This window comes from Saccoglossus kowalevskii, chromosome 14 (assembly GCF_978046115.1).
Source record: "Saccoglossus kowalevskii chromosome 14, keSacKowa6.1, whole genome shotgun sequence".
NCBI lineage: Eukaryota > Metazoa > Hemichordata > Enteropneusta > Harrimaniidae > Saccoglossus > Saccoglossus kowalevskii.
Window position 1 is genome coordinate 16,691,882 of NC_140654.1, and position 25,975 is coordinate 16,717,856.

Here is a 25,975-nt window from a genome sequence, read left to right on the forward strand (position 1 = left end):
CTTAGTCTGAAGGGCTAATCTGCACTGGCTCGGAAGGTTGTAAATGATTAGCTAGTTTGAATTTGCATAACAATACTGACAATGAACGTGCATTCAACGCCACAAGTTTTTTTGTTTTTTTAGCCAATCAGAATTCATCTTCCGAGCCAGTGCAGATCAGCCGAAGGTTTTGCATCAGACCTGCTATTCAGTCAGCTGGCGCACACGTGATAATAAAATAAATACGATATTTACTATATGGGGGCCGCCATCTTGAATGACGCATAAAACTAAATAAGAGACAAGTTGTGAAACGCGTTTTTCAGATTCCTACAAATCAGGACAAAAATACCAATCTTTCACAAAAATACGATCCGTTGGGGTTATATTAAGCCAACTGATAACACAATTCGGCCGAATTCGTCGTTTTTGTGTGGAAAAATCCCTTGCATATGAACATCTAATTACGCGAAGAACATAGAACACTAAGCCGGGGTATTTGAAACCGAAATTGTCATCTAAGCGTTAGGTCGTCGCTGATTGGCTGCTGTGCTGGAATGCCATTCTCAACAAATACAGTTCCTACTGTAAATTTATTTTTGGGCAAAATATTTACCCCGGTAGATCTCCATAATTTATCCCAAACTAATATTTTGAAACTTATTTGAAATCTTGCCATGTTTTATTTCTGGAATACACTTATTCTGAGGATAATGAGTCACTTACCCAGCCATGTGATAGATCATGCAATTATATTCAGACAATATCCTGCACACACAACACATTATTTGCCCAGATCTGAACTAATAAGATGACATAAGATACCTTGGAGAATGTCATTGCACAAACAAACCTAGAAGTTTATTCATGGTGCAAAGAGTTACACTGAAATATAAATCACTTAAACTTCCCAGAGATGAAGTTGTTGAACATTCATTGTAATAATGGTTTTGTTTTTTGCTGAACTGTCACAAGAACAGCATTAACAAAATCATTCCAAGAGTTATCAAGACGCCAAAAGTTGTCACAGCCACCCAAAAAGACAACAGAGAAACGTTTCATGACCTAATTTATTCTGAAACTCTTCTCGTGTAGAATAAATTAGACTGCTTCACATTACAAATACGATAAAAGAATCTAGATACAAGAGCATTCATGAAGAGAGCCACCAACTCCCAGTCTTGTTATTGTCAATTTAAAATTTTTCAACAATTATTCACTCAAATGAGTATGTGACTCGTAAACCACCAACGAAACACATTTTTGTTTTCTATTCTAGACAACTGAACAACCCTGATGACGTAGATGCAAGCATCAATGATTAATCAACACTGCACCCTCTGGTGTCAAGAACTGACAAGCTATTTGTTTTTAATACATCACTAATACAGCTGTCAAAAATTATTTGATATGTTTACACTCAAAACTGAAACAATAATTCAGATAACATTCAAACTATGTAATTTATTAAATAAATGTTGCAGCAAACTATTCTTGGACAATAACATTTTTATGTGTTGGTCTTTATACTTGTATCCCCGTATTATACCATATACCGGGTATGCTCTATTAGAAGTCTCCTATAACAATGCAAGTAACCAAACAATATATTCTATGCTGCGATTTTTCAAATATGACAACATTTAGCAGTGATGGGAGACAAGTCGATTCCGCCTCAACTTGACAAAGACGCTAAATTGTTTACCACGTCCATATTTTAGAAACCACGTCCCACTTTTGTGAAATCGTGCCCAAATTGTAACTCGATGTTCAATAAAACAGTTAACAGAACTTTGAGCTACAGGCAACATACATTTTTGTTTTTGTTGAACATTTAGTAACACAAACCTTAAAGGGCGGTAGTCGTCACGCCACGCATGCGCGAGATATATGGGTTTCATATAAACAAAGATGGCGACTATGACTGTTGCGCAGATCAACGAGTACAAACTGGGACGTTACCAAGCTTTAATTAAGTATTTTTTAGGTGATTTGAAGATATCGAAGGAGTCATCGGTGGTAATTATGTCGCACATGCACAGCGTGACGACCACTACTGCAGTTAATCGTACTTCAAGTTACAGGTAACATTTTTCAGCATCTCAACCTTTAAATTTATGTAGGAAATAAATGACTTGGAATCAACATGATTAAAATCCAATGTAGGTCACAGTATAAGCTCCAATTTTTAAATTTGTTTTTATGTATATTTATGACTAAGAGGTTAATACAAAGATACCTCAAAGTATGCACGAAGACAGTACAGCGGCAGTATTGACCGACACGCAGCGGAGGTCGATGCGACAGCGTACTGTCTGAGTGCATACTTTGAGGTATCTTTGTAATAACCTTATTATTATACATCTTTTCCTTCCAAGGATACATCTTGGGAATGCCAAAATCCAAAAAGTTTAGAACAGAATCAGCGAACTTCTTTGTATGGAGTCTGGTCAAATCCTGGTGGCAGCCATGTTTGTTTTTTATTATTAGAGGACGCTTACGCGTGTAATCATTCCATATTTGGAATTCACATCTTCTAATAAGGTAGTATGAAAATACCCCGTAAAATACCACAAAATTACGGCACGCTGTAACTTGTGGCGTTACGGTGACAGATGTAGAATTTTTTTTTTTACTTGCTGTTACTTTACTTGTTTTTATATCATATCCCAGCTGTTATTAAGGTGACCAATATAAGATTTATAATAAAACATAATAACAAGAAATTGAAAAAAAAAATTGGAACCTATACTCTTCATTGGATTTCAATCAGTATTGCGACTGTTTACCGGTAAGTTTGAATGAAATCTGTTTATACATTTCTGAGAAATTCTTATACATTACCCACAATGAAACACCACTCAATCTCTTACCTCCATCAGTCCACACCTGACAGGTTTTAATAAATCCTAAATGGAATCGCTATTTAGAAAATCACAGTAAATCTCATTACCGTGGACATAAAACATATACCTTGTCGTTTTTGTTACGGTCACTGACATTATTAATTCCAATCACTAGGCATAGACTTCAAGTTCAATGTTCTTAACCCTCAACACGACTGGCACGGAGGTACATGGTACCATACCTATTTCAGTTATCACCATATCTACAAAGTCTGGAGGTGTCACGTCATAAACCAAATTCAGAAGATTGAGTGAAGGGATTTCGCTCCAAGATTCAAGATATCTGTTTTGTTTTCCGATCTCTACAAGATCATTTGGATCACCTGAAAAGAAGAAAAAAACTTTCATAGAATTTTACTTTTCCTCAAAGTGCATTGTTGTTAACTCATAACACACTAACATAAAATATGAACAAGTTTTGTTAATGCGAGAGCGTTGTCATCTGCGCATACGCGAGAATCGAGTTCCAAGCGATGATAACAACACATGGACAGACGCTTGTTTGTAAACAATGACACGTTATAGCCATTTGACACATGTGCAGGTGACGACTCCCTCGCTTTAAATCTTCCCATCACTGTCATATTGTTACGAACACCGAAATAGGAACATTGCCAGCTAAATTGCTGACTTGTTTGCTATACACCGGTATGCGTGCCTGGAGATTGTTGCATGAATAAAACTATTGCAATCATTCATGGGCAGTTCAGCTGACTTTGCACATTTACTAGTGTTATGCCATGTACTAAACACAGCAGCGACTATGCTTGGCTGCGTCAGTACATATATTTTGGTTTTTTTGTGCTATTGAAAAAATTTATTGATTGGATAATCAATTTTGCAAACCAGTCAGCAATTTGAATGGCAAAGCTGTTGTTTTGGCGTTCGGAACAATATGAATGAGACAAAAAGACTAGCATGAGCTGTGCTTCGTTTCGATGAAAATGTCTTCTGTCTGAACATTTTTCAATGATGCAAATACAGAATCATCAAACGGCAATTCTACAATAGACTAACACAATAACTCACCTAACTCATTGCAGACAAAAGAATCGGTTTGAACTCTTTCACAAAATTTATAAGTTTCACAACACACTAGTACTGGCACATTGTAGGACTTGGCCACCATCGCTATCAATGATTGGCCTACCCGTGACATCACGTAACCATTTGCCAGCAATGCATGAGCTCCAAGAAACACCTTAGACACCTAGAAATTAGATACAACACTAGTATTTTTCATTAAGTTCAATTGATATGGTTGATATCAAATTAAATTGACCACAGACGCAAATGGCCATTTGACAGCCATGAGACTTGTTTTTGCCCCTCAAATAGCATTCTATTCTCCCCTGTCATCAAGTCCACTGTTCCAAATACCATGGTTACACAGGTCAGGGAAACAGTAGAAAGGAGAAAATTAAACACTATTCCAGAAACAAAACAAGTGGCTCTCTCACTGTTGACAAGATCACAATGCCAATTTGCGTCACGGTTTATTCATTGCCATACAGCCATGACATGTCGTCCCAAATATGGTTTCCATGTAAAATTTCACAAGATGTACCAATACAGTTTGCACTAGCATTTCAGATATAAGAAGTCATGAAAAATTAAAAATTGTTTACAGCAAACAAATCTGCAGTCTTCTCTTATACTCTTCAATATTCAAGAAAATTGGCTATTTTTGTTTCAATCTTCTGAAGGAAAGTGTAGATTATAAACAGGACTATTTTGTGGATTTGTGATGTAAAGAGGGAACTGGTGGTGAAAAGGTTAACAAAAGAGAATATGATGGCTGAGAGCATGTTCAATTTTACACAGCCCCCAAGAAGATACATGTAGAAATCAGTTGTCATGAGAAAAACAAGCAGCCTCTCGGCTGAGATAGCTCCGCTGTTAGCAATGCACATTTCAATTAAAGAACAGAAGATATCATTAGAAAATGAACAATATGCATAGTATCAATGCAATGGGACTTGCTGTTTTCAACAAGAATTCAAAAATATAATTTTTAACCATAAATGATTGTGGTTTTTAACAAGAAGAAAATATCACTTTTTACCGAAAATGACAAAAATATTCACCAAAATTAGAGAATTGAAGATATCATCATGAAATGAACAAATTTGACAGTGGTGCATATGTAGTATCTATATATGTAATATCAAAGCAATTGGACTTGTCGTTTTTAACAAGAAGTCGAAAATATCACTTTTTACCAAAAATGACAAAAATATTCACCAAAATTAGAGAATTAATGATATCATTACAAAATAAACAAATCTGAGAAAGGTCTACATGTAGTACCTATATATGTAATATTAACGCAATTGGACTTGCGGTTTTTAAGTTGAAAATATCACTTTTTACCAAAAATGACAAAAATGTTCACCAAAATTAGAGAATTGAAGATATCATCATGAAAGGAACAAATCAGAGAGAAGTCTACCCAAGGTACATATACACCAAGTATGAAAGCATTCATTTGTAGTTTTCAAGAAGAAGTCGAAAAAGGAAAACATTGACACGGACGACGACGACGACAGACAATCACTCATATGATAAGCTCCGCTCGACAAAGTCAACAGCGGAGCTAAAAATATATTTTTAAAAGAAAGAAATGTAGAAAACCCAATAATATCTTACTTCGGGCATCATATATGAGACAGCATTGATCAGAATATAATAACATTTCAAACCATATCTAATCAATCTTCTTGCCGCTTCTCTGCCTTCGTTTTTAGCACGTCCATCCACAACAATCACTGTGAACTTTTTACCGGCGTCGTGTGCATCTTTTAAAACTTTCAGAATCACAGATGAACTGTGAAATGAAAATTGACGAGAGGATCTCCTTTAATTACTATCTACTTAGTAATTTCCAATCACAAGGTGTGAGTTAGTATACAACGCTGGGTATGGATGCTGTTATATGGGTGTTCCATAGAAATGCATGCAACATTTGTCAATCTCTGATATTTTGATTTTCACTATTACTTATCTCTTTTTATTACTTTAATCCTTCAGTAATTTATAACTTACTATTAAATAGGTGAACTTACCAACCATATATCATTATAACATCGTCATCATGTATTTTCTTTATAGCGTAAGTTTTAGATATGGCTTCTCCCGCTAACACTATCTTCCTCTGTATATATAGCTGTATACTCTCAAACAGTCGATGTTTAGCCTACAATGCAGCCATGAAATAAACACCATTTGATTTTTAATTTTCACGATCAGATAATTTGAAGACAAAATTTTCAGAAAATATTCGCTGTTTCAAAATTATGCCAACTTTCCCAACTTTAAGCCTGTTACGAGTAATGTACACAGTTACTGTGTTAATCTTTACATCACGAGATTTTCTCGCCTAAATTTTTATGCACTTTACTTTCTTGTATTATTCAATATTTCTGAAAATGAATCCTAATTTTGGAGCCAACAGTTTTTACTGTTTTGTCCTAATCTTCTGAAGGTAAGTGCAGACTACAAATGAAACTATTTTGTGAATTTGTGATAAAAAGAGGGAACTGGTGGAAAGGTTAAGAATTACTATGAAGCAACTTCAACTAAAAGCTACAGTGATAAAAATTGTGATAAAAAAGTTAAACGTCATTTGTTCATGGGTCACAACTTTCATTTTAAACTAAAATAAATGGAAAATCTACTTTCCAGGTAGCTTAGCTAATTATGTTCAAAATTTGATTCCTAGTCAATATCATACCAAATCAACTTCTATTTCCTAACAAATGATTGCACTTCCTGAACATTAGTTTTAATGATGGATGGTCCTTTTACATTTCTGAATTTGAGAAATGAGAATATAGGTAATGCAGCAATGGAATGATTTACTGTAAAATACTTTATTTTCGCTATTTTCGCTGAAGGGATGATTCAGTGAAAACAAAATCCAGCGAATATACTTCTTTTCCTATATTTCACATTAAACTCATCAAAAATCAGTGAAAATACATTCCAAGCAAAACGCCCAAAAAGCCTTTTCAGCGAAAATTAATTCCAGCGAAAATAAAGTATTCCACAGTAGTGCCATTTTTAGTTGATTTGCCTTGAAGTCAAGCATGCACCATGTGTAAACCAAACATAATGTTTACTTTCCCATACATACTGGATTTCTATTGTCACAGTTACATTAGCAGCAGTTTTTAAATATTAATCCAAATTATTTACTTCAAACACAACTCGTTGCTCCACAACATGTCACATCTTACTCCAATAAGAACACTGTCAGGAAGACGGTTTTCATTTGATATCTGTCAAAAAAAATTGTTTCCACCACCCCCCACCCCCTCTGACCACTGTGCAGCTCACCCCTAAATACAATGGTTTGACCGTAATGTTTTTACCTCTTTGTCTTTCATGTCTGATGGTGTCGTGGTGATCTGCAGCTTCAGGTACTTGATAGCATTTCCCATACTCACTGATAGAGGGCGACATTGTGTTAGAAAACTGAAACGAATAAAACAAACTGATTTTTTGCCGAGTTCAATCAACACGATTTTCAGGTATGTAAAATGAACTATTCCTATTTCTTTTGACCAATAAACCATAAGTCAATGCGAAAATCCACACATGATGAACATAAAGTTTGAAAATCATTGAAAGATGATACTAGTACTGTAAACTAATTTTTTGAAAATTTTCCCGAATTTCCCGAGTCACAGGAAAAACACAATATTTTATAAAACAGTGAAAAATATACTTGAGTTGTTCTCATTAACACCATTATTGTGAATAAATATGCTACCCAACAAGCAATATTGCAATGTAGCAACTGTAAAATAATTTATTTTCGTTTGGAATTAATATTTGCTGTAGAGGAATGATTCAGTGAAATTAAAATATACCTTTTTCCTTATATTTTACATTCAACTCGTTAAAAATGAGTGAAAATAAATTCCATACAAAACATCCAAAAACTTTTTCAGCAAAAATTAATTCCAGCTAAAATAACGTAGTTTACAGTACATTGTAATTGTTTTGCTAACAAAGTAGCAATATTGATAGTTCAAATGTAACCTTTTCTGATATCAACATTGTAATATAGCTGGCTCGTTTGTTCAGTAAATCAGTAAATCATCAAATCATGTAAAATTCCTATTAGTGAAAGTTAATAAACGCATTACAGTAATCGTCAAGAATAACATTCAAGTAACTCTGGACAGCTCAGAGCAAGAGGGGAGAGTTATGGAATCTACAATGTGTTCAATGATTTTCAGTCCAGCTATCAAACTTTATTGGAACGTGCTGGACTACAAACACTAGAGATGTCCAGGAATCGTGACATACTTGTTGAAGTTTATAAAAGTGTGAACAAACTCTCCCCATCTTTTATGTGGGATTTATACAAGGAGAAAAATGTAATGTACAATTTAAGAAATTCTCATCAATTACAGTTAAAACAACCAAGGACTAAACGCTATGGACTGGAGTCATTGTCTTATTATGGTGCTTAAATGTGAAACTCGCTTCCTAATCGAATGAAGGAGTGCAAAGATTTGTATTCTTTTAAGCAAATGGTGTCATTGTGGTCACCATCATTTTAAGATATTTAATTGATTATTTGTGAAATCTTACTGTTGTTTTTCTCTGTGTTTGATGTTTGTAATTTTTGCTTTTGTTTGATGTAATTTTTAGTAGTCAGTGATATTAGTCTTTGGCTAGGTATGGTATTTCAAACTGACTTTAAATAAACAAATTGAATTGAATTGATTCATATTATTATCAAAACAAGTTTAACACACACATACATCACATGGAAGAAAGTTGCAGACTCTGTTTTTTTATTTGCATTTGATTAAGCGTACCTGATGTATGGTTTAATAGAAGACTCCAAATCTCTTGCCAGTTCTTTATCTGGTGGCGTTGTGTAGTCTTTGATAACAGACATAAACGCTCTCATCAACGCTATGCACCGAGCGTTAGAACCACACACTATACCCTCCGCATATTGTAAACCAAGACGAATGATGGCGGGATGGATTCCACCGCTCCCAAAATTTATACCTATAAAATATTATTATTACTGAAGATTTACCACAGAATTAATGTTTAGGAAGTAGCAGTAGCATGTTTAGGATGTAGCAGTAGCATGTTTAGGATGTAGCAGTAGCTTGTTTAGGATGTAGCAGTAGCATGTTTAGGATGTAGCAGTAGCATGTTTAGGATGTAGCAGTAGCATGTTTAGGATGTAGCAGTAGCATGTTTAGGATGTAGCAGTAGCATGTTTAGGATGTAGCAGTAGCATGTTTAGGATGTAGCAGTAGCATGTTTAGGATGTAGCAGTAGCATGTTTAGGATGTAGCAGTAGCATGTTTAGGATGTAGCAGTAGCATGTTTAGGATGTAGCAGTAGCATGTTTAGGATGTAGCAGTAGCATGTTTAGGATGTAGCAGTAGCATGTTTAGGATGTAGCAGTAGCATGTTTAGGAAGTAGCATGTTTAGGAAGTAGCATGTTTAGGATGTAGCAGTAGCATGTTTAGGGTGTAGCAGTAGCATGTTTAGGGTGTAGCAGTAGCATGTTTAGGATGTAGCAGTAGCATGTTTAGGATGTAGCAGTAGCATGTTTAGGATGTAGCAGTAGCATGTTTAGGATGTAGCAGTAGCATGTTTATGATGTAGCAGTAGCATGTTTAGGATGTAGCAGTGCATGTTTAGGATGTAGCAGTAGCATGTTTAGGATGTAGCAGTAGCATGTTTAGGATGTAACAGCAGCATGTTTAGGATGTAGCAGTAGCATGTTTAGGATGTAGCAGTAGCATGTTTAGGATGTAGCAGTAGCATGTTTAGGATGTAGCAGTAGCATGTTTAGGATGTAGCAGTAGCATGTTTAGGATGTAGCAGTAGCATGTTTAGAATGTAGCAGTAGCATGTTTAGGAAGTAGCAGTAGCATGTTTAGGGTGTAGCAGTAGCATGTTTAGGGTGTAGCAGTAGCATGTTTAGGGTGTAGCAGTAGCATGTTTAGGGTGTAGCAGTAGCATGTTTAGGGTGTAGCAGTAGCATGTTTAGGAAGTAGCAGTAGCATGTTTAGGATGTAGCAGTAGCATGTTTAGGATGTAGCAGTAGCATGTTTAGAATGTAGCAGTAGCATTTTAGGATGTAGCAGTAGCATGTTTAGGATGTAGCAGTAGCATGTTTAGGATGTAGCAGTAGCATGTTTAGGATGTAGCAGTAGCATGTTTAGGATGTAGCAGTAGCATGTTTAGGATGTAGCAGTAGCATGTTTAGGATGTAGCAGTAGCATGTTTAGGATGTAGCAGTAGCATGTTTAGGATGTAGCAGTAGCATGTTTAGGATGTAGCAGTAGCATGTTTAGGTAGTAGCAGTAGCATGTTTAGGATGTAGCAGTAGCATGTTTAGGATGTAGCAGTAGCATGTTTAGAATGTAGCAGTAGCATGTTTAGGGTGTAGCAGTAGCATGTTTAGGATGTAGCAGTAGCATGTTTAGGAAGTAGCAGTAGCATGTTTAGGGTGTAGCAGTAGCATGTTTAGGAAGTAGCAGTAGCATGTTTAGGAAGTAGCAGTAGCATGTTTAGGAAGTAGCAGTAGCATGTTTAGGATGTAGCAGTAGCATATTTAGGATGTAGCAGTAGCATGTTTAGGAAGTAGCAGTAGCATGTTTAGGAAGTAGCAGTAGCATGTTTAGGATGTAGCAGTAGCATGTTTAGGATGTAGCAGTAGCATGTTTAGGATGTAGCAGTAGCATGTTTAGGATGTAGCAGTAGCATGTTTAGGAAGTAGCAGTAGCATGTTTAGGAAGTAGCAGTAGCATGTTTAGGATGTAGCAGTAGCATGTTTAGGATGTAGCAGTAGCATGTTTAGGATGTAACAGTAGCATGTTTAGGATGTAGCAGTAGCATGTTTAGGAAGTAGCAGTAGCATGTTTAGGAAGTAGCAGTAGCATGTTTAGGATGTAGCAGTAGCATGTTTAGGATGTAGCAGTAGCATGTTTAGGATGTAGCAGTAGCATGTTTAGGAAGTAGCAGTAGCATGTTTAGGAAGTAGCAGTAGCATGTTTAGGAAGTAGCAGTAGCATGTTTAGGATGTAGCAGTAGCATGTTTAGGATGTAGCAGTAGCATGTTTAGGATGTAGCAGTAGCATGTTTAGGATGTAGCAGTAGCATGTTTAGGGTGTAGCAGTAGCATGTTTAGGATGTAGCAGTAGCATGTTTAGGATGTAGCAGTAGCATGTTTAGGATGTAGCAGTAGCATGTTTAGGATGTAGCAGTAGCATATTTAGGATGTAGCAGTAGCATGTTTAGGATGTAACAGTAGCATGTTTAGGATGTAGCAGTAGCATGTTTAGGAAGTAGCAGTAGCATGTTTAGGATGTAGCAGTAGCATGTTTAGGATGTAGCAGTAGCATGTTTAGGATGTAGCAGTAGCATGTTTAGGATGTAGCAGTAGCATGTTTAGGAAGTAGCAGTAGCATGTTTAGGAAGTAGCAGTAGCATGTTTAGGATGTAGCAGTAGCATGTTTAGGATGTAGCAGTAGCATGTTTAGGATGTAGCAGTAGCATGTTTAGGATGTAGCAGTAGCATGTTTAGGATGTAGCAGTAGCATGTTTAGGATGTAGCAGTAGCATGTTTAGGATGTAGCAGTAGCATGTTTAGGATGTAGCAGTAGCATGTTTAGGATGTAGCAGTAGCATGTTTAGGATGTAGCAGTAGCATGTTTAGGATGTAGCAGTAGCATGTTTAGGATGTAGCAGTAGCATGTTTAGGATGTAGCAGTAGCATGTTTAGGATGTAGCAGTAGCATGTTTAGGAAGTAGCAGTAGCATGTTTAGGATGTAGCAGTAGCATGTTTAGGATGTAGCAGTAGCATGTTTAGAATGTAGCAGTAGCATGTTTAGGATGTAGCAGTAGCATGTTTAGGATGTAGCAGTAGCATGTTTAGGAAGTAGCAGTAGCATGTTTAGGAAGTAGCAGTAGCATGTTTAGGAAGTAGCAGTAGCATGTTTAGGATGTAGCAGTAGCATGTTTAGGATGTAGCAGTAGCATGTTTAAAATGTAGCAGTAGCATGTTTAGGATGTAGCAGTAGCATGTTTAGGAAGTAGCAGTAGCATGTTTACGGTGTAGCAGTAGCATGTTTAGGAAGTAGCAGTAGCATGTTTAGGAAGTAGCAGTAGCATGTTTAGGATGTAACAGTAGCATGTTTAGGAAGTAGCAGTAGCATGTTTAGGATGTAGCAGTAGCATATTTAGGATGTAGCAGTAGCATGTTTAGGGTGTAGCAGTAGCATGTTTAAGATGTAGCAGGGTAGAGGATGTAGTCTTTGCCCTAAGCAGCATAACAGTACCCTATCTTTTTCTGCCACCTTGCAATGCAATACTAAGAAGAACACTGGTATACCATGGGATGTGTTATTGATGAAAAGATCATATAACTTGAATACCTTGTGTGAGTGAAACTTGGCGTTCATACTGATATAAATGTGAAAATAAACCAACTTTTCGTTGGTCTGTAGCTCTTTGGGGTACCTGTAAGGCAGAGATAGAGATAGGTAATATATCCGTAAGTTCACTGATTGAGTAAAGGTTATTGCTTCAGGTGCAAGATTGGATGGTATGTTTCAAGTTCAAATCCAATCCTGGATTGAACATCAAAACTGAATCAGCCTGCACCCTGAGTGTGGTGGTGTCACAGATTTAATGGGGAGGAAAAAGCCACTAACAGGATTCATTCACTAATGAAAATGACTTAAGGACAATATTGGTCGCAGATCCATGTTTGACCAGGCCTGGTTGATGCTGAGATAGCAAACTTAATTTGAAACCACTAACTAACTGTTAACAAAATCATGTCAATCATGATGTTCACATCTAACTCTTCAGCACACAACAATGACAAAGAAATCACACGAATTAAAATGAGTAGTTTAAAAACTCCACTACATTTTAACAATTATTTTGTAGCCAAGAAATGAACATTTACATTCCTTTATTTACAGGAATTTTAAAATAAACAATCACAAACAATTTATAGATCATGAGTCTGAGAGTCAGTAGGCTTTAATTTTCACTCTACAATCACAAATGCAGATATTTATAAAAGGTTATTCGTATCTATAGTATTTGTGGCAGTTAGGGATGACGTCAAAAGATCGATGTCGGATAAAAAAACTTATTTGCTTTAGTTTGGGGGTGGGGGTGTTTTGACCTCAAAAAGTTTCCATCCATTTAATTTTTTAATGAAGTCAAAACAATCTTGGAGTATTTGTAGTTTGAGTTTTATCTATCCAATCATGGACAAAAATAACAGAAATTGAAAAAAAAACACATCCAAGATGAGAAATGGTTTGGTCCGAGTGTAAATATGTGCATCAAATGAGGGCATGGACCTAGAGCATGCGCATTTGTAAAGTCTTTTTACACCCACCCGACAACCAACTGCTATGCCATACTACTGTCCGATTATCAATTTGTATTTAATGGTGAATGTAGTCTGTCGCCATGATCAATATTTATCAATTAAGTTTCAGTGGGGGTGGGAGTATTTGGAAAAAAACTAAAAGAATTAAGTTTTTTATCCTACAATGAACTTTTGTCCCTTAGTTAGACTTGAGGCAATCTACCACACTGGCACGTTCTTTGGCGTATTTGTAGCAGTTAGTTAGACTTGACGCAATCTACCACACTGGCACGTTCTTTGGCGTATTTGTAGCAGTTAGTTAGACTTGAGGCAATCTACCACACTGGCACGTTCTTTGGTGTATTTGTAGCAGTTAGTTAGACTTAACACAATCTACCACACTGGCACGTTCTTTGGCATATTTGTAGCAGTTAGTTAGACTTGAGGCAATCTACCACACTGGCACGTTCTTTGGCGTATTTGTAGCAGTTAGTTAGACTTGACGCAATCTACCACACTGGCACGTTCTTTGGCGTATTTGTAGCAGTTAGTTAGACTTGAGAAAATCTACCACACTGGCACATTCTTTGGTGTATTTGTAGCAGTTAGTTAGACTTGACGCAATCTACCACACTGGCACGTTCTTTGGTGTATTTGTAGCAGTTAGTTAGACTTGACGCAATCTACCACACTGGCACGTTCTTTGGCGTATTTGTAGCAGTTAGTTAGACTTGACGCAATCTACCACACTGGCACGTTCTTTGGCGTATTTGTAGCAGTTAGTTAGACTTGACGCAATCTACCACACTGGCACATTCTTTTGTGTATTTGTAGCAGTTAGTTAGACTTGACGCAATCTACCACACTGGCACGTTCTTTGGTGTATTTGTAGCAGTTAGTTAGACTTGAGGCAATCTACCACACTGGCACATTCTTTGGTGTATTTGTAGCAGTTAGTTAGACTTGACGCAATCTACCACACTGGCACGTTCTTTTTGTATTTGTAGCAGTTAGTTAGACTTGAGGCAATCTACGACACTGGCATGTTCTTTGGTGTATTTGTAGCAGTTAGTTAGACTTGACGCAATCTACCACACTGGCACGTTCTTTGGTGTATTTGTAGCAGTTAGTTAGACTTGACGCAATCTACCACACTGGCACGTTCTTTGGTGTATTTGTAGCAGTTAGTTAGACTTGAGGCAATCTACCACACTGGCACGTTCTTAGGCGTATTTGTAGCAGTTAGTTAGACTTGACACAATCTACGACACTGGCACGTTCTTTGGCGTATTTGTGGCAGTTAGTTAGACTTGAGGCAATCTACCACACTGGCATGTTTTTTGGTGTATTTGTAGCAGTTAGTTAGACTTGAGGCAATCTACCACACTGGCACGTTCTTTGGTGTATTTGTAGCAGTTAGTTAGACTTGACGCAATCTACCACACTGGCATGTTCTTTGGTGTATTTGTAGCAGTTAGTTAGACTTGACGCAATCTACCACACTGGCACGTTCTTTGGCGTATTTGTAGCAGTTAGTTAGACTTGACGCAATCTACCACACTGGCACGTTCTTTGGTGTATTTGTAGCAGTTAGTTAGACTTGAGGCAATCTACCACACTGGCATGTTTTTTGGTGTATTTGTAGCAGTTAGTTAGACTTGAGGCAATCTACCACACTGGCACGTTCTTTGGTGTATTTGTAGCAGTTAGTTAGACTTGAGGCAATCTACCACACTGGCATGTTCTTTGGTGTATTTGTAGCAGTTAGTTAGACTTGAGGCAATCTACCACACTGGCATGTTCTTTGGTGTATTTGTAGCAGTTAGTTAGACTTGACGCAATCTACCACACTGGCACGTTCTTTGGCGTATTTGTAGCAGTTAGTTAGACTTGACGCAATCTACCACACTGGCACGTTCTTTGGTGTATTTGTAGCAGTTAGTTAGACTTGAGGCAATCTACCACACTGGCATGTTCTTTGGTGTATTTGTAGCAGTTAGTTAGACTTGAGGCAATCTACCACACTGGCATGTTTTTTGGTGTATTTGTAGCAGTTAGTTAGACTTGAGGCAATCTACCACACTGGCACGTTCTTTGGTGTATTTGTAGCAGTTAGGTAGACTTGACGCAATCTACCACACTGGCATGTTCTTTGGTGTATTTGTAGCAGTTAGTTAGACTTGAGGCAATCTACCACACTGGCACGTTCTTTGGTGTATTTGTAGCAGTTAGTTAGACTTGAGGCAGTCTACCACACTGGCACGTTCTTTGGCGTATTTGTAGCAGTTAGTTAGACTTGACGCAATCTACCACACTGGCACGTTCTTTGGTGTATTTGTAGCAGTTAGTTAGACTTGAGAAAATCTACCACACTGGACACATTCTTTGGTGTATTTGTAGCAGTTAGTTAGACTTGACGCAATCTACCACACTGGCACGTTCTTTGGTGTATTTGTAGCAGTTAGTTAGACTGGACGCAATCTACCACACTGGCACGTTCTTTTTGTATTTGTAGCAGTTAGTTAGACTTGAAGGAATCTACCACACTGGCACGTTCTTTGGTGTATTTGTAGCAGTTAGTTAGACTGGACGCAATCTACCACACTGGCACGTTCTTTTTGTATTTGTAGCAGTTAGTTAGACTTGAGGCAATCTACCACACTGGCACGTTCTTTGGTGTATTTGTAGCAGTTAGTTAGACTTGAGGCAATCTACCACACTGGCATGTTCTTTGGTGTATTTGTAGCAGTTAGTTAGACTGGACGCAATCTACCACACTGGCACGTTCTTTGGTGTATTTGTAGCAGTTAGTTAGACTTGACGCAATCTACCACACTGGCACGTTCTTTGGTGTATTTGTAGCAGTTAGTTAGACTTGAGGTAGTCTACCACACTGGCACGTTCTTTGGTGTATTTGTGGCAGTTAGTTAGACTTGACGCAATCTACCACACTGGCACGTTCTTTTTGTATTTGTAGCAGTTAGTTAGACTTGAGGCAATCTACCACACTGGCACGTTCTTTGGTGTATTTGTAGCAGTTAGTTAGACTTGACGCAATCTACCACACTGGCATGTTCTTTGGTGTATTTGTAGCAGTTAGTTAGACTTGAGGCAATCTACCACACTGGCACGTTCTTTGGCGTATTTGTAGCAGTTAGTTAGACTTGACGCAATCTACCACACTGGCATGTTCTTTGGTGTATTTGTAGCAGTTAGTTAGACTGGACGCAATCTACCACACTGGCACGTTCTTTTTGTATTTGTAGCAGTTTGTTAGACTTGAAGGAATCTACCACACTGGCACGTTCTTTGGTGTATTTGTAGCAGTTAGTTAGACTTGACGCAATCTACCACACTGGCACGTTCTTTGGTGTATTTGTAGCAGTTAGTTAGACTGGACGCAATCTACCACACTGGCACGTTCTTTTTGTATTTGTAGCAGTTAGTTAGACTTGAAGGAATCTACCACACTGGCACGTTCTTTGGTGTATTTGTAGCAGTTAGTTAGACTTGACGCAATCTACCACACTGGCATGTTCTTTGGTGTATTTGTAGCAGTTAGTTAGACTTGACGCAATCTACCACACTGGCACATTCTTTGGTGTATTTGTAGCAGTTAGTTAGACTCGAGGCAATCTACCACACTGGCACGTTCTTTGGTGTATTTGTAGCAGTTAGTTAGACTTGAGGCAATCTACCACACTGGCACGTTCTTTGGTGTATTTGTAGCAGTTAGTTAGACTTGACGCAATCTACCACACTGGCATGTTCTTTGGTGTATTTGTGGCAGTTAGTTAGACTTGACGCAATCTACCACACTGGCACGTTCTTTGGTGTATTTGTAGCAGTTAGTTAGACTTGACGCAATCTACCACACTGGCACGTTCTTTGGTGTATTTGTAGCAGTTAGTTAGACTCGAGGCAATCTACCACACTGGCACGTTCTTAGGCGTATTTGTAGCAGTTAGTTAGACTTGACACAATCTACCACACTGGCACGTTCTTTGGTGTATTTGTAGCAGTTAGTTAGACTTGAGAAAATCTACCACACTGGACACATTCTTTGGTGTATTTGTAGCAGTTAGTTAGACTTGACGCAATCTACCACACTGGCATGTTCTTTGGTGTATTTGTAGCAGTTAGTTAGACTTGACGCAATCTACCACACTGGCACATTCTTTGGTGTATTTGTAGCAGTTAGTTAGACTTGACGCAATCTACCACACTGGCATGTTCTTTGGTGTATTTGTAGCAGTTAGTTAGACTTGACGCAATCTACCACACTGGCACATTCTTTGGTGTATTTGTAGCAGTTAGTTAGACTTGACGCAATCTACCACACTGGCACGTTCTTTGGTGTATTTGTAGCAGTTAGTTAGACTTGACGCAATCTACCACACTGGCACGTTCTTTGGCGTATTTGTAGAAGTTAGTTAGACTTGACGCAATCTACCACACTGGCACGTTCTTTGGTGTATTTGTAGCAGTTAGTTAGACTTGACGCAATCTACCACACTGGCACGTTCTTTGGCGTATTTGTAGAAGTTAGTTAGACTTGAGGCAATCTACCACACTGGCACGTTCTTTGGTGTATTTGTAGCAGTTAGTTAGACTTGAGGCAATCTACCACACTGGCATGTTCTTTGGTGTATTTGTAGCAGTTAGTTAGACTGGACGCAATCTACCACACTGGCACGTTCTTTGGTGTATTTGTAGCAGTTAGTTAGACTTGACGCAATCTACCACACTGGCACGTTCTTTGGTGTATTTGTAGCAGTTAGTTAGACTTGAGGTAGTCTACCACACTGGCACGTTCTTTGGTGTATTTGTGGCAGTTAGTTAGACTTGACGCAATCTACCACACTGGCACGTTCTTTTTGTATTTGTAGCAGTTAGTTAGACTTGAGGCAATCTACCACACTGGCACGTTCTTTGGTGTATTTGTAGCAGTTAGTTAGACTTGACGCAATCTACCACACTGGCATGTTCTTTGGTGTATTTGTAGCAGTTAGTTAGACTTGAGGCAATCTACCACACTGGCACGTTCTTTGGCGTATTTGTAGCAGTTAGTTAGACTTGACGCAATCTACCACACTGGCATGTTCTTTGGTGTATTTGTAGCAGTTAGTTAGACTGGACGCAATCTACCACACTGGCACGTTCTTTTTGTATTTGTAGCAGTTTGTTAGACTTGAAGGAATCTACCACACTGGCACGTTCTTTGGTGTATTTGTAGCAGTTAGTTAGACTTGACGCAATCTACCACACTGGCACGTTCTTTGGTGTATTTGTAGCAGTTAGTTAGACTGGACGCAATCTACCACACTGGCACGTTCTTTTTGTATTTGTAGCAGTTAGTTAGACTTGAAGGAATCTACCACACTGGCACGTTCTTTGGTGTATTTGTAGCAGTTAGTTAGACTTGACGCAATCTACCACACTGGCATGTTCTTTGGTGTATTTGTAGCAGTTAGTTAGACTTGACGCAATCTACCACACTGGCACATTCTTTGGTGTATTTGTAGCAGTTAGTTAGACTCGAGGCAATCTACCACACTGGCACGTTCTTTGGTGTATTTGTAGCAGTTAGTTAGACTTGAGGCAATCTACCACACTGGCACGTTCTTTGGTGTATTTGTAGCAGTTAGTTAGACTTGACGCAATCTACCACACTGGCATGTTCTTTGGTGTATTTGTAGCAGTTAGTTAGACTGGACGCAATCTACCACACTGGCACGTTCTTTGGTGTATTTGTAGCAGTTAGTTAGACTTGACGCAATCTACCACACTGGCACGTTCTTTGGTGTATTTGTAGCAGTTAGTTAGACTCGAGGCAATCTACCACACTGGCACGTTCTTAGGCGTATTTGTAGCAGTTAGTTAGACTTGACACAATCTACCACACTGGCACGTTCTTTGGTGTATTTGTAGCAGTTAGTTAGACTTGAGAAAATCTACCACACTGGACACATTCTTTGGTGTATTTGTAGCAGTTAGTTAGACTTGACGCAATCTACCACACTGGCATGTTCTTTGGTGTATTTGTAGCAGTTAGTTAGACTTGACGCAATCTACCACACTGGCACATTCTTTGGTGTATTTGTAGCAGTTAGTTAGACTTGACGCAATCTACCACACTGGCATGTTCTTTGGTGTATTTGTAGCAGTTAGTTAGACTTGACGCAATCTACCACACTGGCACATTCTTTGGTGTATTTGTAGCAGTTAGTTAGACTTGACGCAATCTACCACACTGGCACGTTCTTTGGTGTATTTGTAGCAGTTAGTTAGACTTGACGCAATCTACCACACTGGCACGTTCTTTGGCGTATTTGTAGAAGTTAGTTAGACTTGACGCAATCTACCACACTGGCACGTTCTTTGGTGTATTTGTAGCAGTTAGTTAGACTTGACGCAATCTACCACACTGGCACGTTCTTTGGCGTATTTGTAGAAGTTAGTTAGACTTGACGCAATCTACCACACTGGCACGTTCTTTGGTGTATTTGTAGCAGTTAGTTAGACTTGACGCAATCTACCACACTGGCACGTTCTTTGGTGTATTTGTAGCAGTTAGTTAGACTTGACGCAATCTACCACACTGGCACGTTCTTTGGTGTATTTGTAGCAGTTAGTTAGACTGGACGCAATCTACCACACTGGCACGTTCTTTGGTGTATTTGTAGCAGTTAGTTAGACTTGACGCAATCTACCACACTGGCACGTTCTTTGGTGTATTTGTAGCAGTTAGTTAGACTTGACGCAATCTACCACACTGGCACGTTCTTTGGTGTATTTGTAGCAGTTAGTTAGACTTGACGCAATCTACCACACAGGCACGTTCTTAGGCGTATTTGTGGCAGTTAGTTAGACTCGGGGCAATCTACAACACTGGAACGAGTGTGTCCAATGATGTAGCATATCAGAAATATGCATCTATTGTAACATACGATATATTAAACTCAGTGTTACCTGCTGTCTTTCCAAGGTTCTTGCTATCTTTTTCTGAACCTTCGGATCATCAAATTGAATATCCAATTTCACAGATCTTCTTGGTTGCTCTTTCTTTCCAGCTATGTATCAATAATTACATATAGAAACATCAGTGTTCACACTGAGTTACAATTTTATATACTAAAATTACTGAAAAACCAAAAGGCCTAAAAATCATATTTTACAAAGCTTCAGAAATTCAGGATTACTAATAAAGTTATTTCCCATGAGAGTAAATTAGATTTTTAATGATAAACCTCAGTTGTAATTTTCAATTCAAACAAAATAGCCACCAAAGTAGGGCTTCAATGCTAGGAGGTAATCATAAAGTTGTTTCCATGGAAACAATTTTGGGTACCCCCTCTTTATTCGTTCTTCATTTATATAATGGGATCTTTCACTCAATCTATATCTTAAATTTTCTGGATTTTTAATCCATCTTGATTCATCTTTAATTCATTTTCAATTATTTTCAATCCATTATCAATTCACTTTTAATCTGAAAGTAAATATTGAAGGAAAAAGTTGTGAAACTAACTTTTCAGGCCTCTTCAATTCCAGAAAATTTCCCATTATGCAGAGATGCAATCCAGGGAATCGTGAAGCCATGCTTTAATCACCAACTATTGTGTGAGTTGATTTTGCGTATGCACAGAAATGAGCATATCATTTTTACAAAGGAGAACAACATGATTTACATGAATAGACATGTCAATGTAGTTATATAATTAATCCGTCAATGCTTTTCCCACCTTCCACAGCTGACTTAGTCTTATAATTAATCCGTCAATGCTTTACTCACCTTCCACAGCTGACTTAGTCTTATAATTAATCCGTCAATGCTTTACTCACCTTCCACAGCTGACTTAGTCTTATAATTAATCCGTCAATGCTTTACTCACCTTCCACAGCTGACTTAGTCTTATAATTAATCCGTCAATGCTTTACTCACCTTCCACAGCTGACTTAGTCTTATAATTAATCCGTCAATGCTTTACTCACCTTCCACAGCTGACTTAGTCTTATAATTAATCCGTCAATGCTTTACTCACCTTCCACAGCTGACTTAGTCTTATAATTAATCAGTCAATGCTTTACTCACCTTCCACAGCTGACTTAGTCTTATAATTAATCCGTCAATGCTTTTCCCACCTTCCACAGCTGACTTAGTCTTATAATTAATCCGTCAATGCTTTACTCACCTTCCACAGCTGACTTAGTCTTATAATTAATCAGTCAATGCTTTACTCACCTTCCACAGCTGACTTAGTCTTATAATTAATCCGTCAATGCTTTTACCACCTTCCACAGCTGACTTAGTCTTATAATTAATCAGTCAATGCTTTACTCACCTTCCACAGCTGACTTAGTCTTATAATTAATCAGTCAATGCTTTACTCACCTTCCACAGCTGACTTAGTCTTATAATTAATCCGTCAATGCTTTTACCACCTTCCACAGCTGACTTAGTCTTATAATTAATCAGTCAATGCTTTACTCACCTTCCACAGCTGACTTAGTCTTATAATTAATCAGTCAATGCTTTTCCCACCTTCCACGGCTGACTTAGTCTTATAATTAATCCGTCAATGCTTTACTCACCTTCCACAGCTGACTTAGTCTTATAATTAATCCGTCAATGCTTTACTCACCTTCCACAGCTGACTTGGCTTTACTACCACTTGATCCAACATCGCCTCCCTTCTTGCCTAATTTCAGTGCTCTCTCAGCTTCCTGGTGAAGATAAACGTGTATGTATAACAAAAGTTTATAAGAAGGCTGTGACACATTTGTCAAGCCCTGGTTGAAGCAGAAATAGACCATTAAACTGCTATAATGCCATCATGATAGAAAGGCGGCTACACAAGCGGTTTGCACAAAATCAGTGACATTTTTCAAAAGTTCTACAACAGCACAATAAAGTTCTGGGTATCGATAATCCTGACCATCACGTCCCATTAGATTAAAACTTGGACTGAGATTGGAACAGTAGATTACAAGCAGAGCAAGAGAATGTGTAGTGCAAATGAGTGTTTTAGGTTCAAACCCAATGCAAATTTAGACTGTTCTGTTTCAAATTATTGTTATCGTTTTAGTCCACAGAGCATATAATAATAAGGTTACGGTATACACAAAATACCAAAATTTACATCCTCTTCCATTGTACGCTATGCTATTGTCCTTGGCACTTTGCTTCTCAGACAATACGTTCGCTGTAGGATGCACTTGAATGTAAATTTGAACATCAATCAAAGCATATCAGAGATATAGCACTAGAACCGCATTCATCAAATCGTCAAACCAATATATCTGTATATTTATGAGATGATGTATAATGAATATTTAAACCTTTAACATAATCAGTCAAGCATTTCAGAGATATTGCACTAGAACCACATTCATTAAAACAAAATGACTTGCAGCAAGGTCCAATAATGGCCAATGTATGAACCAAGTTTGAACAAAATCCATCTGTAAACAGCCAAGAAATGCTTGATTTTAATGATTTTTCAGTACAAAAATGGCCGCCATTCGGCCATCTTGAATCAGCTCGTGAAACAAATTCATGTGCATATGTATAATACTATGTATGATGTATGTGTGAAGTTTGAATGTAATTGAACCAGCCATGTCTAAAATACAAGTTTAGACACACGAAGGCACGGACAAGCGCACAGAGGTCAATCCATAAGTCCCTGTTCAAATGCAGTAACAAATGATGCAACATTTCTTCACCTGACTCTTACCTGTTTTTCTCTTCTCATTCGCTTCAACTCAGCTTTACTGAGTTTTGGCGCATCGTCACTCCCAAGAGAAGTGGTGCTATCACCACCTTTTGGATGTTGTGTTCCTTTTGGTTTCTTGACTTTTTTAGATTTGTTGGATTTCTGCGAGTCTTGTCTCTCTGTTTCTGGCCGGCCACCAGGATCTTTACTCTCTTTCAACACTGGTGGCACCTCCACCTTTACATCTCCCGGCTATTTAAAAAAAAAAATTAACTATAAATAAATAAAAAATGCAACAAATCTGACATATATGACAACAAATATATTCACAACAAATAATATCAAGTCAAGATTTAAATTCTGAAAATACTGATTGCATAAAATGACCAGGGTAGAATCCAAAGCTGTAGACTATTATTTAAGTAACTACCCTGGTAAAGATAAATGCCAAATAACATAAATAACATGTGTTCCTGATAACATTGAAAACATAGGGTAAGTATGTACGGTAGGTATAACTATATATTGTCATATTTTTTTATTTTAATTAATATTGCAATAGGACACTTTCATGATAATACTAGATGTAAATGTCACACATCCTGGTACTTTCGTTAGTATGAAAGCATCACACAAATACACAATTTGGGCATTTTAATGCATATTTGTTGCTAAGAGAAACATTTTACTTGAGCAGCTGAAACAAACAGTCTAGGATATTGTACCAAAATATCAATAAATTAGCACATGGCCAACAACCCTCGACCAATTAGAGTCGCGATAACGTGTGGTTCTATTTCACCACAAATTCACTTAGATCACAGCTGAAAAAATTTCAGGGATTTTTTTAACCAAGGGAACAGGGGCGCAGCGCCATCATGCCATGACCATGCACCCCCTTACCCTGGGAAGCAGATCCTCTGGCAACCATAAAATTCTGATTGACCAGGGATCACATGTTCCATTTTACTTAGAATTATCAAAAACTTCACACCCTGGTAGGGAGAACTCTATCTCCCCCACTTGGTGGCACCGCTGAATTGCAGTGCTCCCTCTTGAAGTTTTTTTCTAGAAAAACCACTGCATTTGATTGGCTAATAGAATCTTTTCTCGGGCTGATTGGCAAGTGCTAAGTCGGTTATAGATCACGCCCCTTAGTGACTATGAAAATTAGAACTCGGGCCTACGGCCCTCGTTCAAATTCTCATAGTCACCTCGGACCGTGATCTAACCTATACATAAACTCATTTCTGATTTTTATACCAATTAAAGTACCAGGATGTCAGACCTTTAGAGGTAATGAAAGAGACTTATTGTTGTCAACAAGATGCTGCCTACAATGTCATAAAGAAGCATTTTTTTTTGCATTTCATAATACAGAATGACACAGGCCAATATTGTCATGTAAAAAACTTGAAACAGGAAGTCAGCACCCTACAGCGGTCACTTCCCATTTATGGACATAAAAAGATACAGGGTTGGTATACAACATCTAATAAATCAAGAACAAGTATCACTGATTCTTTAGAAATAACTAGACTCGCTTATCCTCATCACAACACTCCCTGTATTCTCACATCAGTGTGTACTACCAAACCTTTTATTTTCTCTGGCATTTACATTCTTTATTTTGAGCAAGTTCATTTGGTTTAAAAGTTCACAAACTTGGCAGGCAAACAATGAGTTCTATTGTTTTTTTCACATGTCCACATGGATTTCATTTAACGGATTTTACTTTTCAGCGAAAGTAGTGAAATTAAAAACCAGCGAATAATTATATGTTTATAGTATTTGTTATACAATAATACAAACCTGCAAATCCATGTTCGGTTTTTAGTAAATTTGGCTAGTTGCTATCATTTTCATAACAGACTGCAAAAAATTTATATTCAATAATTGTGTTAAACGCAACTTCACGACAGTAATGGCTTTCTGTCTTAATCACTGTATGGCATAAAAGTAACGAAATGTTCATCATAAATTTATAAATCTAAATAAACTCAAATGAAAGATATATTGACACAATAAACCCATTCTCTCAATTTGTATTAATATTTAAAATTTTCAAATTAAAAATTGGAACTTTTGGAAATTGCTTGTTGATTGGCTGCTTGGCTGCAAATGAAATATATAAATATTTATAAAAAGAAAAGGATGAGTTTGTTGCTCCAAAAGTACACAAAATATTTGGGGTGGGCACTTTCCAAAATTTTTCCAAAATTTAAAAATGTAAAAAGTTCTGTGTTAATATTATAATAAGCAATTTATCACATTCACCCGTCCCAGGGATATCCAGTGACAACCTAGCTAGTAGTAAGCAAATAACACCGAATAAACGACAAGGTAAATACTACGTCAAATTATAGTAAACACGTACTGCGTGCGTGACTCGAACCGGCGCTCGCGTACGGCACCAAATCGCCTAGTCGGGTAGGTCACTTGAACCATGACCCTCTAACCGTGACATAGTCTATGCTTGCACGTTACATACCTTGTGTTGTTCCGATCATCGAGCGTAGAATATTTGATAAACCCCACTTCAAATCGTCTGCAGTTTCATATTTCACTGAAATTGCATTATTTTGCGATCTAAAACATTGAGTGATGCAACACCCCCAGAAGTACAGTACTGTACTCAGTCACAACATCAATCGTGTGGTCATCTTAAACGCAGACTTCGATGGACGGTACTCGTACAAAATATTATAATGAAAGAGAAAAAAATCACTAACTTACATAAAAATATAGCAGTATATTAATATCGAAATTCACTGCATTTCTGTTGACATACTGTTCATGAACATACCCATGCCTTTCTCTACAAGTTTCGATAATTACACTTAAAATGGCGCAGATCTCGCGAGAGGTATTGTTAGGCGGCGTGATTAGAACTCATGGTTTTGCATAGAGGGACGATTGTCAAATTTACAATAAAAATATCAATATAACTTAAATAGAACAGTTTTAATACATTACTTTGGTTTTAGA

General features: G+C 37.7%; 2 protein-coding genes across 3 annotated transcripts in view; one reads left to right on the forward strand and one right to left on the reverse strand.

Annotated features, from left to right (window-relative positions):
• LOC100374806 (adenylate kinase 2, mitochondrial-like) overlaps positions 1-1,484 on the forward strand; it is a 13,574-nt gene extending 12,090 nt beyond the window's left edge. The window contains exon 5 of the mRNA XM_085507970.1: positions 1,259-1,484. Within this exon, the coding sequence (XP_085364096.1) occupies positions 1,259-1,266 (8 nt within the window). The 3' untranslated portion in view covers positions 1,267-1,484. The remainder of the gene's footprint in view (positions 1-1,258) is intronic.
• Positions 1,424-25,864, reverse strand: LOC100374657 (translation initiation factor eIF2B subunit delta-like). 2 transcript variants are annotated; one of them, XM_085507967.1, is made up of 12 exons: positions 25,724-25,864; positions 24,800-24,859; positions 23,009-23,239; positions 21,914-21,995; positions 20,241-20,341; positions 12,313-12,397; positions 8,720-8,918; positions 7,259-7,361; positions 5,951-6,081; positions 5,535-5,712; positions 3,915-4,095; positions 1,424-3,208 (listed from the first exon to the last, which is right to left on the reverse strand). In XM_085507967.1, exons 2-12 carry the CDS (start codon positions 24,809-24,811, stop codon positions 2,997-2,999), a joined length of 1,515 nt encoding a protein of 504 aa, XP_085364093.1. In that variant the 5' UTR covers positions 24,812-24,859; positions 25,724-25,864; the 3' UTR covers positions 1,424-2,996. The 2 variants fall into 2 exon arrangements, with proteins under 2 accessions (XP_085364093.1, XP_085364094.1); XM_085507968.1 differs by lacking the exon at positions 25,724-25,864 and adding an exon at positions 25,479-25,698.
• Positions 25,865-25,975: the final 111 nt, after the last annotated feature.